This window comes from Lichenostomus cassidix, chromosome 8 (genome assembly GCF_008360975.1).
Source record: "Lichenostomus cassidix isolate B80296 chromosome 8, HeHo_3.0, whole genome shotgun sequence".
Taxonomy (NCBI): domain Eukaryota; kingdom Metazoa; phylum Chordata; class Aves; order Passeriformes; family Meliphagidae; genus Lichenostomus; species Lichenostomus cassidix.
In genome coordinates, this window is record NC_139489.1 from 11,122,852 (window position 1) to 11,138,191 (window position 15,340).

General features: G+C 38.8%; 1 protein-coding gene across 1 annotated transcript in view; it reads right to left on the reverse strand.

The window, feature by feature from the left end:
- Positions 1 to 6: 6 nt before the first annotated feature.
- Positions 7 to 15,340, reverse strand: part of PIGK (phosphatidylinositol glycan anchor biosynthesis class K) — a 63,480-nt gene continuing 48,146 nt past the window's right edge. The window contains exon 11 of the mRNA XM_085067858.1: positions 7 to 281. Coding sequence (XP_084923984.1) covers positions 165 to 281 — 117 coding nt within the window. The 3' untranslated portion in view covers positions 7 to 164. The remainder of the gene's footprint in view (positions 282 to 15,340) is intronic.

The window sequence follows — 15,340 nt, forward strand, 5'->3', positions numbered from 1 at the left end:
TTCCAGAAAAGGGGGCAGAAGAGATGACTTCAGAAGAATGTTTAGAAGTGAGATGTCCACACAGTTTTTCACCACAACCATAATCCACATGCAGAGAACACAGGATACACAGGATACCCATGAACCCAAAGTAGCAGCCAACGCAGGTATCTTGTTTGCTCCATTCAGAAGACATGTTTCATGTGCTTGATTCCATATGTTTTGAAGAAAACCATGATGATCAATGCCCAGAGTCCTAAAATAAATCCTCCAGGAGGATGCCAATCCTTTTGTTTTGGTTTCTGAAAAAAAGAATAAAAGAAACAAAAAGAGAAAATCAAAGAATTTGTACTTAGGTCTCACATTAAGCAGTGCACTGTGTTAATCAAGTGCAAAAAAACAATCCTTGCAGTAGAACAAAATACCAATAAGCTGTATTTCTCCATGAAGTAGAAGCATCTTCCTTTGTGAGGTGGTGGTGAGGCTAATGGCAGGCAAGCTGTCACTCAAGCAGGAAGGGTAAGTACCACAGAAAGGCCAGGAACTGTGCCTGAGACACCACTTTGCCAGTGCATATTGGTATCGTGGGATGAGTTCCAACTCATTTGTTTGGACAGATTTTCTTATATTTGGTCTCATGTTAACACAATAGAAAAATGCTGTAAGCATGAAAAACAGCTCCTACATGTGAAAATGTGAAAGAGGAAATAGAGTGTTGTTTTTCCACTACCTGTTTTCTACAGCTGCATTTATACTCAGAATTATGTGAATAAACAGATATCTGACCACATAATAATATTCATCATTGCATTACAAATAGTATTCATCATTACAGGAATATCATAAAACCAAATAGGATTCTTTTAATGTCAATCACATTTCCCAGGGGCCTCACTGAGTCTAACTGCCTTTCCCTGATATAAAAATATATTCTGCAATTCAAACTTCTGTCCCTCTTCAACAAATTTTTCATCTTCAATAAAAACTAATACGCTGCCATTGAAAGCCTTTTCTGTCTCATACGTAGCTAGACAAGATAAAACTGTCTTCTTCCTCCCCTCATTAAACCAAAAATTCAGATACTCCCAGTTAGTGAATGGAGAAATGCACTGTAGAAGGTAAGAGCTACCATGTACCCCAACATCTCTCTCTGGGGCTCAGAATAAGGACACTATTTGAATGCAAAATTTTAGTTAAGGTATCATGACAAAAATATCAGAATTACAGTATTTAGAGGTATAACTCAGTCCCTCAGGCCTGTGCCTAGTCTTTCCCTCAGCAGGTATGTTTTATAGATCTTCTAGGCAGACAAGGATGATTTACTATTATGATAATAAATACTGAAGCACTTGCTGAGATTTTTATTCCTGCCTTGCTGAAAGATTTGCACCATTTTGTCCTTGTGCAGGATGAGACACAAGGGGCACAGAGCATTTTGGTTTTGTTGCATTTAAGTCAAATTTAAAATTCTCTTTCTGCCACGTGAATAACTGTTACAAAAGATGTTGCTGCTTTAATTTCAGCATCAATCCACATCCAGCAGCTTGTTGTTCTCTGCTAAATGTACCAGGAGACTGGTAAACTTTAATGCAAGAAGGAACAGTTCGCAGCGTCTGTTCTTTCAAAACAGCTTTCCTATCAACACAAACACAATGTTTGTTGATTGCTCAGCTCCCACTTTCTAAACCACATAGTCTTAGCTTTAGGATTTTACTGTAAGTACTGTGCCTGCAATTAAAAAGTAGAACAAATAGTCACATCACCTGAGACACCCAAAGAACTCGGCAGTCTGAAATATTAATGACTTTACTCTGATAGAGGAACCACAAAACCAGCACTATAATTTACATCAACCACAACAAAACCAAAGATGTGAGCAGAGCAGGTGTCTCTGTATGCAAACCACTGAATTCCCTGAGCAGCACTTGTCAGCTGCAGCGTGTGCTGTTGGTGATCTGCCACCTCGCTGATATTCACAACTGCACATCTCCACGTAAACATCTCTGAAAATCAGCTCTGCCTGTTCAAAAGGCTGCCAGCACACCTCGCTTCTGAGAGTAACAGCACATGACACTTCTCCACACAAAGGGACTTTCTTGTTTAAATCTTCCTAATTAACCTGTAACTTCATATGCATATTGCAGTGCCTGTTCCATCAATCTCTTTGTACTATCAATCTTTCCTTTCTTGGATCTCAGACAAGTATCTTACCACAAAGTGGCACCTGACCCTTCTAGACAAATGACTTCAATTTGCAGCCAGTGACACTAAAAGCCTTTCTTTCCTATTTTGTATAGAACACGTAATTTAATTTCTTTAAAGAATTTATATGAATAAATATTTATAAGGTGATCTATGAGTATGGTTTTACATTTTGTCATGTCATGTACTGAAATCTCCATGGAACTGGCAAGGGAAGAGAGGCCAGTGCAGCACTGGGAAATCAAGGACATACATATAGTCAGTTTAAAGTCGTGGGGATGCAATGTTAAAATGTAAAGGATTAAAACCATGAAGGCATGACAAAAATTAGATGAGGCTGTACAAGAACTACATACTCAGTAATCCTAAAAATAAATTATCTTAATAAGAAAGATTTACAGACCCAGAAACTGAAATCTACATGTAAATATTAAACCACAACATAAGAGCAAAAAAGATGCAATTCTGATGAATATCTGTAAGTCAATATCTGTAAGTGGTTAATTGAGCACAAAATCATACTGATATATGCCAGTATTTTCCACGAGGGGCACACAGATATCAAAACCTTATGAATATCTAAAATGGGATTACACAGATTCACACTTAAACCTACAAAGTACACCTGCAAGAGCTGAAATACCTAATTTCATTTAAATTAACTCACTCCTAGATTCCCAAGAGAGTTCACCGCCGAATTAAAAATATAATTAGTTGTCAAATGAACAAGTTCATTTTTCTAAAATCCTAACAAATGTAACACAGAAAGCGTCAATAACAAAACTCTGCCCAGCTGAGCAGATCAGCTCAGCAGCAGAGCGCTGGAGTTCCTTTACACAAAGCTGCTTTTGGCACCTGTGTGTGACCCCATCTGCATGGGAGATGGAGCCACTGCTGCCATGAGCTGTGCCAGCAAGCTGTGCTTGTCCCACAGGCTGGCAGGGTGCTTCCAGCTGTAGCCCTGCAGCACGGAGCCCACAGCTCCTTCCCCGGGCAGTGTGGTCACCCCAGAGCTGCTGTACCTGTGGTGGGGACAGAGCACAGCACTGCCCTGAGCTGGCAGCCAGCTGGGAGCCAAGCAGGGATGGGATGCCCTCGAGAAACACACTCGAGTGCTGCAGGAGCTGCTGTGGCTATTCTGTGTAAGCAAAAGGGGAAGAGTCACAGATTTCTCCTAATGGGAAAGACTATTACAGTGAGAAAGAGTCACTTTAATAGCAAATGAAAATCCACATATTGGAAAAAGGTTTAGAAAAGCCAGTATTTCTTTCCATGCTTGTACCAGTTATGCGGCCACAAGGAATGCCTAGATAAACTATCTCTTTACATCAGTTTTAGGATTGATCAGAAAGCATTTATGAAAGTAAAGTTTTTCACAGATTTCTAAAAAACAAAAAATTCTGTTGTTCTCCTATGAACATTGCCTAGTTCAGAGTCTTATTTCAGCAATTTTCTGTGAGATTCAGGCTATTTCTAAAAGTCAGGCATTTTCTCACTTGCAAGAAAATGCTAAATGGACCAAAAGCATGTTAAGTGTCACAGTATTTTCATCTGCAATTTATTATGTATCATTATTATGTTCCAAATTGATGTGAGGATGTGCAATGTCAAAAGACTACGGACTGGTTGCAGTACCTAAAAATTGCACAAAACTTGTTCATATTTGGGACTGATCTGCAGGAGCAGAGGCAACACTCCTTTTGCTCAAGTTACTCTGAATTTCACTACTGTAGCACCCAGGAACTGCCTCTGTAACCAACATATTTAGGTATTGTGATTTACACCACAATACAATGCCATTACAAACACCCTCTTTATCCCTATAACAACAGCAGTAACACATAGGTGAAATTCACATTCAGAATGGTACAATCTGTCATGAACAAATACATTTAGCAGCTTAAGGACTAGTCATTATGGAATTGCTGGAGATTCCAAATTAAAAAGATAGGTAGCTAAGCAACAGCAAGCTTCCTCCTGTGAACAGTTTTTTGTTATATGCTCTCTAGTTCTGGTAGACTCATTATCCTGTGGAACTTAAAAACAGTTAACGGAGAGTTGCTCCAAGTACTGTAATTAAGGAGAGGATAAAACAGTGTATTTTCAAACTGGATGGGTCTATAGGGACCTGAATGGAAAGTATCCAAGACTTTCAATGAAGGTGTTTCATAAAGCATGCAATCTATGTTACACCAATTAAAATGAGCTTTATGAAAAAAATTTAAAAAGCTGAAGTAGTAATTAGATGAAGAATGGTTTAATTTAAAAATGTTACATCACGACAGAAATAAGATTTAAAGTATCACGTATTAACATTTCACATGGACAACACTGTGTAAAATTTATCAGGATAAATTTAACAATGTTTTCCACACTGAAAGACTGTTGGATTATAATATCCAACAGTCTTCCATCAGAAACCCCTTTTGCCTTCGTGTCTTCAGTAAGCAAAAAAATACTGGTACAGTAAGCTTTGGGTTAAACTTGGAATCCACATCTGGATAGTGGCAGCACAGAAAGCAGTGCATACAGTCAGGAATGAAGTAATTCCCAAATGAAACAGGGATACACAAACTCTTCAATCTCCTCCAGCATCTTTTTCCAAAGAAGGCTTTAAGAAAGGGTGTGAAAGCTTAGGAATGAATGTGCAAATCATCCTTGTTGCAGGGAATGCTCCCCAACCTGAGGCAGATGGTGTGTGTTTGTACCAGGAGTGCAAAACATCCCTGTGCAACTGCACAAAAATAACACTTCAGGGGCTCTGTGTGCCAGCGAGTCCATTAAAGTGGCAGCGATTGGATTTCAAATTAATCCCTGCTTAATTCTCACTGCAGTTTCAGTGCTGAGTGTCCTAGACCCAGCTTTGGCCTATTTATTGCAGCACATGTGGTATAAAACATCTGAGAGTTCTGGGGCTGCCTGGCAGACAGCAGCAGCTCCAGCCCAGGAGGAAGCTTGTGCACACCCTCTGTGGGGTTCTCCACCTCAGCCAGTCCTGGGGGACAGCAAGCACTCACAGGGAAGTGAAACACAATTGTCTGTGCAGTGCTTGCACTCACTGGGGTGAATTTTATGTGTTTTGGGGGGTGAAATTCCAAATTTTTTTCTTGGTCATTTTCCATTTAAATGAAAGTTTGTTTTTCTTCCACTGCTTACAAAAGGTTTCTTTTCTTGTTTCTCAGGTTACCAAATTTTATGTGAGGCTCTGTTGTAAAGACCGGTATTGAAACCTGAAAAAAAGATCCACATCTCAAAACAGGTCTTTGAAATTCAAGGTGAACCTCAGAACCAAAACTGAAACAATCCACCTGCTTCTCAGAAAACTGATCTCACTCTGAAGGAAAATCCTTGGAAAAGCCAAATTCTGCTATGCAGTGCACTGTGCCAGTAGCACACTATGCATTTCCTAGAGGAACTCCAACAACTCAGGTTTACTTGCAATTTACAATTTCAAACTGGGTAATCCTTTCAATTCTTATGACAAAGCACACAACAAAGTTTATTTTCAGAATGAATTTATATGTATCACAAGCAAATCACAGCATAAAGTATGTCTTCAAAGCTTTCAGTGAAAGTCTGCACTTCTAATTTGTCGGGTACAGTTTGGATTTTGGGGTCCTCACAGGGGAGTAGGGGAAATCAAATAACTCCAGTCATCAAGTGATAGTTTAATCCTTTCTGTGCTCACAGCAAGATTAAAGTCCTAAGAGAACTCCAGCGTAAACAGTGCCTGTTAATCTACAAAACAATTTAAAGTACTTTAGTCTAAGCTCCCGGTTTGTATTTATTAACCACAGTGCCATGATTACTGATATCTCCAATATTAATAAAACAATGAAGGAAATTCATTCATCAATAACAAAAACTCACAAAGGGTAAGGGGAAAAACTGCAGCTAAACTAAATTAACATCAATACCAACAACTGCATTTTAATATTTACTTTGTACAATCATTGTCATAGGAACAATACTGTTACGATAGCTTTACTTTTTCATTTCCTTCTAAAATTTGTAATCTATAAGGGCTTTTTTAGAAAGAGCTTTTGTCTTACTGCCTACTTTCAGAGTTATCTCTTAGCATTTCACAGCACTGCAAAGTGCAACCTCTAATCTTCCAACCTGTGATACAATACATAATATACACCTTCTAATCAAAGGGAGCCTTCCCAGCTCCTGGGACACAGGGCAGTTGAATTCCCAGACAATCCAGTCCTCAGGTGGGTGATGTCCACCCAGCAAACACAGCAGGGATTGCACCAGGGGGACTCCAAACCCAGCTATGTGATTTGCTTTGTAACACAAAGAGGATACACACATCTCTGGACTGGCAGCAGGAACCATTCCTACCTGTTCTCAACAGCCTGGCACAGGGCTGAGCTCTCACCTGCTCTGAGCTACATCATGGAATTCACAAATACTTTAGAGAGGAGATGACAAAAGTCACAGTATAAAGTCGTATTTAGAGAAAAAAGTGCAACTACCTCTTTTTAAGGTACGCTAAGCAAATTGTTCTTTATACTTTAATCAAATTCATACCTGTATATGAAGCCATGATCATGATTTTCCACAAAAGGATACCTAAGTCGGCAGCAAATATATGAATTACATTTGCAAACACAAAGGTTCAGGCCAATTGAAGCATGAAAAAATACCAGATGAGCAGCTTAATTAAGTAGACTTGGTATTCAAAACTCAGTCACTGCTACTTAGAGAAGCATACTCCTTTTTTAATATGCTTATATTTAATTAATTTAAACAAGAGGAGGATTATTAGCAAAAACAAGACTAAAGGCAAGACTTTAGTGCTCAGTGTCATGCCACAACTGGAAAGATAAACTCCTTGAGGTCCTTACACTGAGGGGGTCAGAAAACGACAAAAACACACAGTGGTGAGGCAGAGCTCAGCAGGGAGAAGCCTCTAAAAATCATCAGATATTAAAGCAACTCGCAGCTACTGAAACTTTGAGTTAAGCAGGGACAGCAAAGAACAAAGGAGGTGAAAAGGGTGTGTAAAGGCTGCTGGAGGGACAGGGATATTCCGTATTCACAACATACAGTGCTGTAAATAGGGCCAAGCTATTCTCAGAGCACTGTTTTCTCCAAGAGCATGCACTGCTAACCTTCCCCTAGGAAAGGATTATCTCAGTCTTCTACTGTGCAAGTCTTCACACAAATGCAACATTGCACTGCCAGTGGGATCAGACCAGAGCCAACCTGTCAGCTCTGCACAGCCAAGCCCCACACATGGGCACATGCACACGTGGGCTCCCACCTGTTTCATCTGGGATCATTATTCCATGTATCAGCCTCATCCAGCCCTACCTAATTGAGGAGCACAGCACTGCTGCTTCCTTCTAGGAACTCTGACTAGGATTTCCTTTAGCATCTCTCTGAAATACAAGGTGAGTCCACTTGAATGCTTTTAAATCAAGTTTTCTAAGGAACGTTTTATTCCTAATCTTATAAAATTAATTGTATGCTTAGAACTTTCATTATGAAGTGCAATTTTGATCATTCAAATTCAAGCAAAGTTTTCTTCTGTTTATATAGAGAAACCATGATGTTCATAAATTATTATGCCGTTTCTTTCAAAGTAGTAGTGATGATTCTAATCATGCTTTTTTCTGCACATCCCATAAGTATCTATTCCTTCACTGCCAGGTGACAGACTGTATTAACAACAGATGTTAAACTGCATTAGTTCTCATATCCAGAGAATGCTGTAATGAGTGCGAGATCTAATCAAATCCTTCAACAGCTACACTTGAAATCCAAATAAGTGTTCCTTATTCACATAGTTTTTAATGCCCATTTCTCAAATCTCTACAATGATAATTTAAAAAGTTCTGTTACCCTGAGCTGTGTGCTGCATTATATGCATGTGCAGTAAAGCTCCACATTTTCTAGCTCCAGTTTGCACAACTGGGAACAGCTTTACGCTGAAGAGGCAGGCATGAAAACATGAATGGAGGGAGAAGCAGGGCTGAGGCAAAAGATGCCTTCACACTTATAAGAGCAAGATCAAGTATGACTTTACTTTTATTGCAATACATTTTCACTTTCAGTGAGAAACCAGTGAATAACAGCTGGTGACAGGTTGGTTTGTTCCCCACCACCACACAGCTTTTAAAGGTGATTCTGTATTCAGTAGTTTTGTACTCATAAGTCAAACAAGTGCTCTTACCCAAGTTTATGTTGTGTGTACTCTCTCATGGGAGCAGGAAAAGAGGAAAAGGAGAAAGACCTATTCTGAAATATCAGTCAAATACTTTTGGGTGCTCTAGCTGCTATAGAAAATAAATCATAAAACGTGGGCACAGCAATTATACAGGCACTTATTTAGTGGCTGCACATAATTACACCTACACAAAAAAGCCATTTTTGTTACACTCAGTATGTCAAAGGACAAGGAGTCCCAGAGAGCAGATCCATTCCTACAAAGAGCTTTTATAGGCATTAAGAAAGAACAGCAGATTTATGGTATCATAAATAATCACTGTTCCCCCCTGAAATTTGCATGACACAGGTCATCAGTCAAATACTATGTGGGGCTCACAAAGAGCATCTTTCTGGAAGAATGAATGGGTGTAACTGAGGACACACCCTCCCAACACCCTCCCAGACCATCCCATGTAACATGTGTGGAACAAACAGCTTCTGAAAGGGTCTTTAAAAATGATGAAACCACACATGGTTTTATCTGGGGCAAACCAGTTGCACCTTTCCTGCCTCCATCTACACTAACCACAGGTTACTGCCCCATTAATGTCCTGCTGCCACTCGGTCCCCTCTAAGCACCACTCATCAGCCATTTGTCATGTATTTGTACACGGGCTTTCATGTTAAGCACTCGCTGGGTAATTCACAGGAATGCACAATTACAATGTCCATGGTGAGGCCTCTCATGCTGGGGAGGGCTGGCTAAAGCAGGGTGCCACACACTGAGCAGCAAAGCCAGGCATTACAGCAGGAATCACTTGCACAAGGTTGAATCACAACCCCATGCAAAGAATTTGCACAGGAATGACGATGCAGGATGCTGTCTTGTCTGTCCAACACAACAAACACAACTGCTCCATTACTGGAGTCTTCATTCATTTACCCCTTCCATTCATTCTTCAAATGGAAATGATTTCATCAAATTTCAACCCTCTGAATTATTTAGGAAAACAATTCTAGACAGAGCACTAGAGAGCAGCCTGCCAATATCTCTATCTCTGGCCATTCATCAACCCTGTCAAGAGCTTGTGAGTTACATTTCTGTGCTCCTCACAGCATGCTACTGAAGAGTAAACAAAACATAATTAAATTAACACAAAAAAATCACCAATAACACCTAGGATTACATGGTTAAGTGGGATAAATGTGTGAATATATTTGGAGCTAACAGTGCCTTCCCCTGAGGAAAAGTGTTCAGAAAGGTATTTGCTGTCACAGCACTGTAAAATACATCAAGATTGATAACATTTATATTTTTTCCTTATCAGTGGGAGCTTACTGGTAACAGCTACTTTTTTTGCTGCATAAGTTCAGGAGAAATACAATAAATAGAAGAAAAAAATTTAGCAGAACCGCTACTAATTCTACTCCTGCTAATTCTACTACTCACTGGAATACCATTTAAATAAACACTGCCTATCAGGGAAGCTTTCATGTGTAAACAATAAAAAATTAATGATTAATAAGAACTGTACAAGGTTTTGTGAGAAATGAAAATGTTACACAACACTGAACAGACATCAGAAAATGGAATTCAATCTTACATCTTGGACAACCTACTATAAAAAAATTCAGTAGCCTGCTTTATATAGGAAGGTTCTGATCTTGCATATATTTTGTGAAAGGTAACACAAACTGAGTCCAAAATTTAGTCTTGCACTCAAATTACACATGTGCTTGTACACACACTAATGTCCAATATCAAGCAATAAAAGAAGAATAAAGACTAAGAAATACATTGCCCTTTGCCTGAAGACCTTACAGCATTGTCTCCTTTCCTCTACTCAACACAAATCCATGCACACACTTGGCTTTCTTATTCCTGCCATTATTATTATTCAAGGGACACAAACACAACCCATCAGAAACCAGAGCACTAATTTAACAGCCCCAGTGGATGCTGACCCTCCTCTCCAGGCCTCATCTCACCAAAACTGCCTGACCAACACTGTACTTTCAGTCAGGTAATTCCCAAACACAGCTCTGGGGAGAGAAGGTCTAAGGAGCAGTCAGAGCACTGTAAGGTTCCTGTGAAGAGACACGAAGTGGGGCTTGGCAGAAGCCATGCAGCAACAGCAGGAAGGTGCTGAAGCAGAATGTGCCTCACTCCTGCAACACAGCAAACCTCTGTCCTTCCACAAGTTTCTACTGCAGACAAAGCCAGAAAAATTCTCAACAAGTTGGGCACAATTTGGGGATGCCAAAGGCAGCATTTTCATGGCCCAAAGAGGCTTTTGCAGAAAAATCAGCTGCAAGCTAGGAAAGGGGCCCTTTCTCTGCATACAAAACTGAAGTCTTACTAATCAATGACCACTAAGGAACATTGCTTACTTTTACATTTGCCAGTAAGTCTCATTCCAAATGCAAAGCTTGGTCCATGAAAGATTCTTCCTAAGGGAGAGCAAAACTGATCACCAAAATGAAGTTAACTCCGGAACAGTACTTCTGCTGTTGAATACTGTACTTAACAAAAGAAAAAAGTGATTTAATTTATGATTAAAAGGATTTGATAAATCAGTTTTCTGTTACCCCGAGAAGTCCTAAAATTTATTTCAGATCAACCATAAATTTTGAATTACTACACCACTGCACTATACAGGTTGTTCTCATATAGACAAGATTTATGTTTTTTTAATTTAAGAACGATTAAAAAAATAAATGTAGCAGTAGCTCTTCATTCTGTAGTATCTTCAGCTTTTAATATACATTAAAAGACAATTAATAATTTCTTTTAAATGTAGACTTTTAATGCTACTGTTTACAACAACAACAACAACAACAACAATAATAATAATAATAAACATTATAGTCTTTATAACCCCAAAATCCTACTGCTAGGAATTATGCTTTCTCACTAAGGTTTTTGTGTCTTAATTGTCTTCATGTAATATTGATATCTGGTACTTGGATGTAATTAAAAACAGGGGAACCATTCTTAGAGTACTATTCCAATCCATCAGGTGAATTTTCTCACTATGATATGAAAATTTTCATCTACTTAATTAGCACACCTACTTCTTCCATGCCTAAGTGCACCTAAGCTGTGCTTTATGATGGCCCAAGGAAAGGAAAAAGAAACCACAACACATCAATTATGCCTCCACTCAGTTGTACAACTATTTTAAAATGTGTGAACAGTTAAGACAAAATTGAAAAATTACCATAATAGGCTTTTGACACTTCCCCGCTTAAGCAAAAATTAATTCTAACTCCCTGTTTTTATGCAAAGCCTTTATAATTTCTCTAATCTCAAGTTCCCACGAGAGAGAACACAATTCTTTCAAGTACAAGTATGTGAGGCTTGGCATCTTCTCTTTTTAGTTATGCAGTTTATTTGATGGAAGTCTAAACCACTAAGCCTCCCTTTGTGCTTAATATAAGCCATCCTCAGTGGAAATACAAGTTAATTTAAGTAAAATGAAGTTTTAGGAAGAATGCATTCTCTTGCACAGAAAGCCTCACTAAATCAAAGCTTTTTTAAATGCAGCGTCTGCTTCCTGAATTGCTCTAGAACCTGTAATAAAAATAAACTAAAAAGAAGAAAAAATTTTAAAAGGTACTTTTACATATGAAACATCATAAACATAAAAACAGCTAACTTCTCATTTTACTGTTTTGCAGCCACAACTTACATCATGCATGAAGACACTCTTGCAACATAATGAATTAGCACATTTTAACCATAATTTGTTCTATTAATGGTGACTAATAGTAAAACCTACTGCTTGTGTTGCAAAGGTGCATCAGCTGTATTGGATTGCTGGGATACACTTCCATACACACTAAGCTGTGTGGATCACATCCTAAATTCAGTTATTCCACAGCACTGCTCAGCCCTGAAACACACCTGAAGTATTTGTACATCACATACTTTGCTTCAGCAGCACAGGGTGTATTCTGATGCCTACAAACCTATTAAGGTCACAGACAGCTTGTGCAGATATTTAGTCTATTCCCATGAGAGGCAGAGGTATATTATTTGCATACCATTATGTACTGAAAAACCTCTTCAGTTATCCCCGCTGGATAACTCACCTCACTGCCCTAAATAGCATTCACTTTTCCAATATTTGAAGGAACAGCAAATAAATGGGACCCAGTGCAGACAAATCCAAAAAGACTCAGAATATCTAAGAATCCCAGCTTATAAATGACAAATGTGAATGAATGCAGATCAATATATCACATAAAAATATTGTGGAAGCAAGGAATGATGAAAAAAGTGAATTATATGCTTAAGAGAAGAATAAAATGTTGAGAGTGAAAATGGCTGAAGAGATAATTTTAGCAAAAATAGCTGACATTAGCCAAGCTTATAATGACCACAAAGGAGAGCAGAGTCTCAAAGCACAGAACTCACTTAAAAATAGCCTCCTTACATTTGCAGTGACAGCAGTGGTTCTAATCTCATCTACCCAAAACAAAGTGAGAAAGCTATTGATATTTTGTCTATAGCAGTGTGCAACTGTCACAGTTCATATGATGTCAGCAGCTGAGACCCATGGGACATGTACATGTTGGTTCTTCAGTACCAGCTGCAATACTGTGAATATTTGCTGTAACTGCAAACATGTTCCAACATGCCCTAATTTTCCTCCTCCATTTTATTCCCCCCGTAATTACAATGTTTTGAACAAACATCTCCCAGCCTCTGCTCACTCGCTTTTTCTAGTTATCCTTCCTGATGTCAATACAGCCACAAAGAAGGGGGAATATAAATAAAGTATCCGTGTGCTTTGTGAAGAAAGTCAGAAGAGATTAACATAATGGTCCTTTACAGCCTTAGTCTGCAAATAGAACCTCTCACTGTTAACCTTGGTTTGCTTTTTGCCAACCTGCTATGTGAAGTTTACTTTAAGCTGTAAGCATTTTTGAACCTGTCTCTTTCTGTAAAGCTCTGAGCACAGATACAGCACAATAGAAACAGTAACCATCGCCTTAAAATCACAGTTGTGAGCAGGTTGTGAAGAACAACAAAAGGGGATCATGGCACAATCAGTCCCATGCCAAAACAAAGACACAGAAACATCAATAGTGCATATTGAAAGGTTTGTGCACAGAGGATCTTCAAACACATGGCTTGCTTCAGCTGAAAAAAAGCAAATCAATTTTTTGAATATAAGGAATATAATAATTTTTTGAATCCATGGATGTACAGCTACTACCAACCCTCCAAATGTAGTTATTTGAAGTTCAGATGAGTAAACCCCAGAGATCTACAGCACTCTATAAAGTCTGTCATGTTACAGTCATTTCCTGAACATCTTCCTTCATTTTACATCTTAAATAGTGCTTATTAAAAAGAAACGGTTACAGGAATTACCTCTTAAAGAAGCTGCAAATCCAACGCAGCACCTCTAACAATTATAGCTGCTATAGAGCCAGGGTATCTTTTCATATATTTTTAATAGTACATCTGACAATTCTATATGCTGGTGGGTAAGAAACTGATGTCTCATAATCCACTAAATGGATGAGGCTACAGTCAAATATAAAGCCTCGTATTAGCAGTATTCTCAAGGGCAAACTGAGCACTCTCATGATATGCACAAAAGCCTCAAATTTATTTCTATTTCAGCTTTCCAAAGTAACAGCTATTTTTACTCTCATCTGCTCACGAGAAATATAAACAAAAACTTTCAGGAATACAAGTACATTTTATCAGTTTTAGCTGATACTACCTTTCCTAGCTGGCTTTAGAAATTCTGTAGTCACACAGCCAACCAGCATGAAAAATGCCCTTTTTTTTGTCAAGCGCAGTTTGCACCACTGCTGTGCTTAATGAGCACAGGACTCTACCAGGACTGGTGAGAGTGGAGTGTAGCCACTTGAGGGGCAGCCCCTTAAATTGCTCCAAGCTGTCTGTCAAACTGATCTCCCATCCTGTGCCAAAGAAGAATGGAGATAAAATGCCAATCTGTACATGTCAGGGTTTCACAGGTCAGGAAAGATACAAGAGACATGACCTCAGAAAACTGAGAGATCAGAGTTAAGACTTCTTTGTCCAAACTGCAGGATCTGGACAGCCTAAAACAGTCATTTTGAAAACAAGGCATCAGTTGCATCCATGTCTGCTACTGCAATTCCCTGGAGACAGGTTTTGAGGGAGAGCACAGACTGGGTGTCACTGTCACTTTGCTGGGAGCCAGTTCTGGGAAGCAGAGATAAATGCACATTCCAAGATGTGACAGAAGACTGGACTCTACTGATGCCCAGAGAAGCTCATAATGTAAATGCATATCAGACAGAACACTTTGATAACTGCTCAATTAACTGTTCTTAATAGAGTGTGTAAGAGGAAAAAACGGGTCATTCTTCTATTGGTTTTAAATTCTACTTTGGTTTCATTTTTAAACAATGCAAGGAAGAAGGTAAAGTTGCATGCTTTAATACATAAATAGGGAAGAAAAATGGACAATGCATGCAACACTTCTGGAATATGAAGAAGCTACCAAACACCATCTCAAATGTCTCTGGGAAGCTGGAACAGGCAAAATTTCCCCTTCTTGGCTTACAGCAAATGTTCAGTGTGGTATTTCTAGTAGGAAACAGTTAAAAACAAGAACCACACAACTGACTGTTCAGGTTCCTCATACAAGGTACCTTTCAATGCATTTAGTTATTCAATCCATTGTATTTAGCTATAATTGGAAAAATGTAATACTACATTCAGTTCCCCTGTAATGCTTGGTCAGCAACAAAAAGCACTCATGGTTCTTTTCTGGCTCTGCTGAGTGTTCTATGCAGACAAAGGAAGTGCTCCCCATGCATTAATATTTTGGCACTCCAGCCCAACAGAGATGAAGTTCCCCATAATTGCTACTAAATTTTTAAGATTTGGGGGGTAGTATTTGAAAGAAAAATAATTCTAAGATACTTATCTTTATTCTGTCTTGAAGACTAAGAGAAGAGATTCCATCTAATATTTCAACTTAAAGTG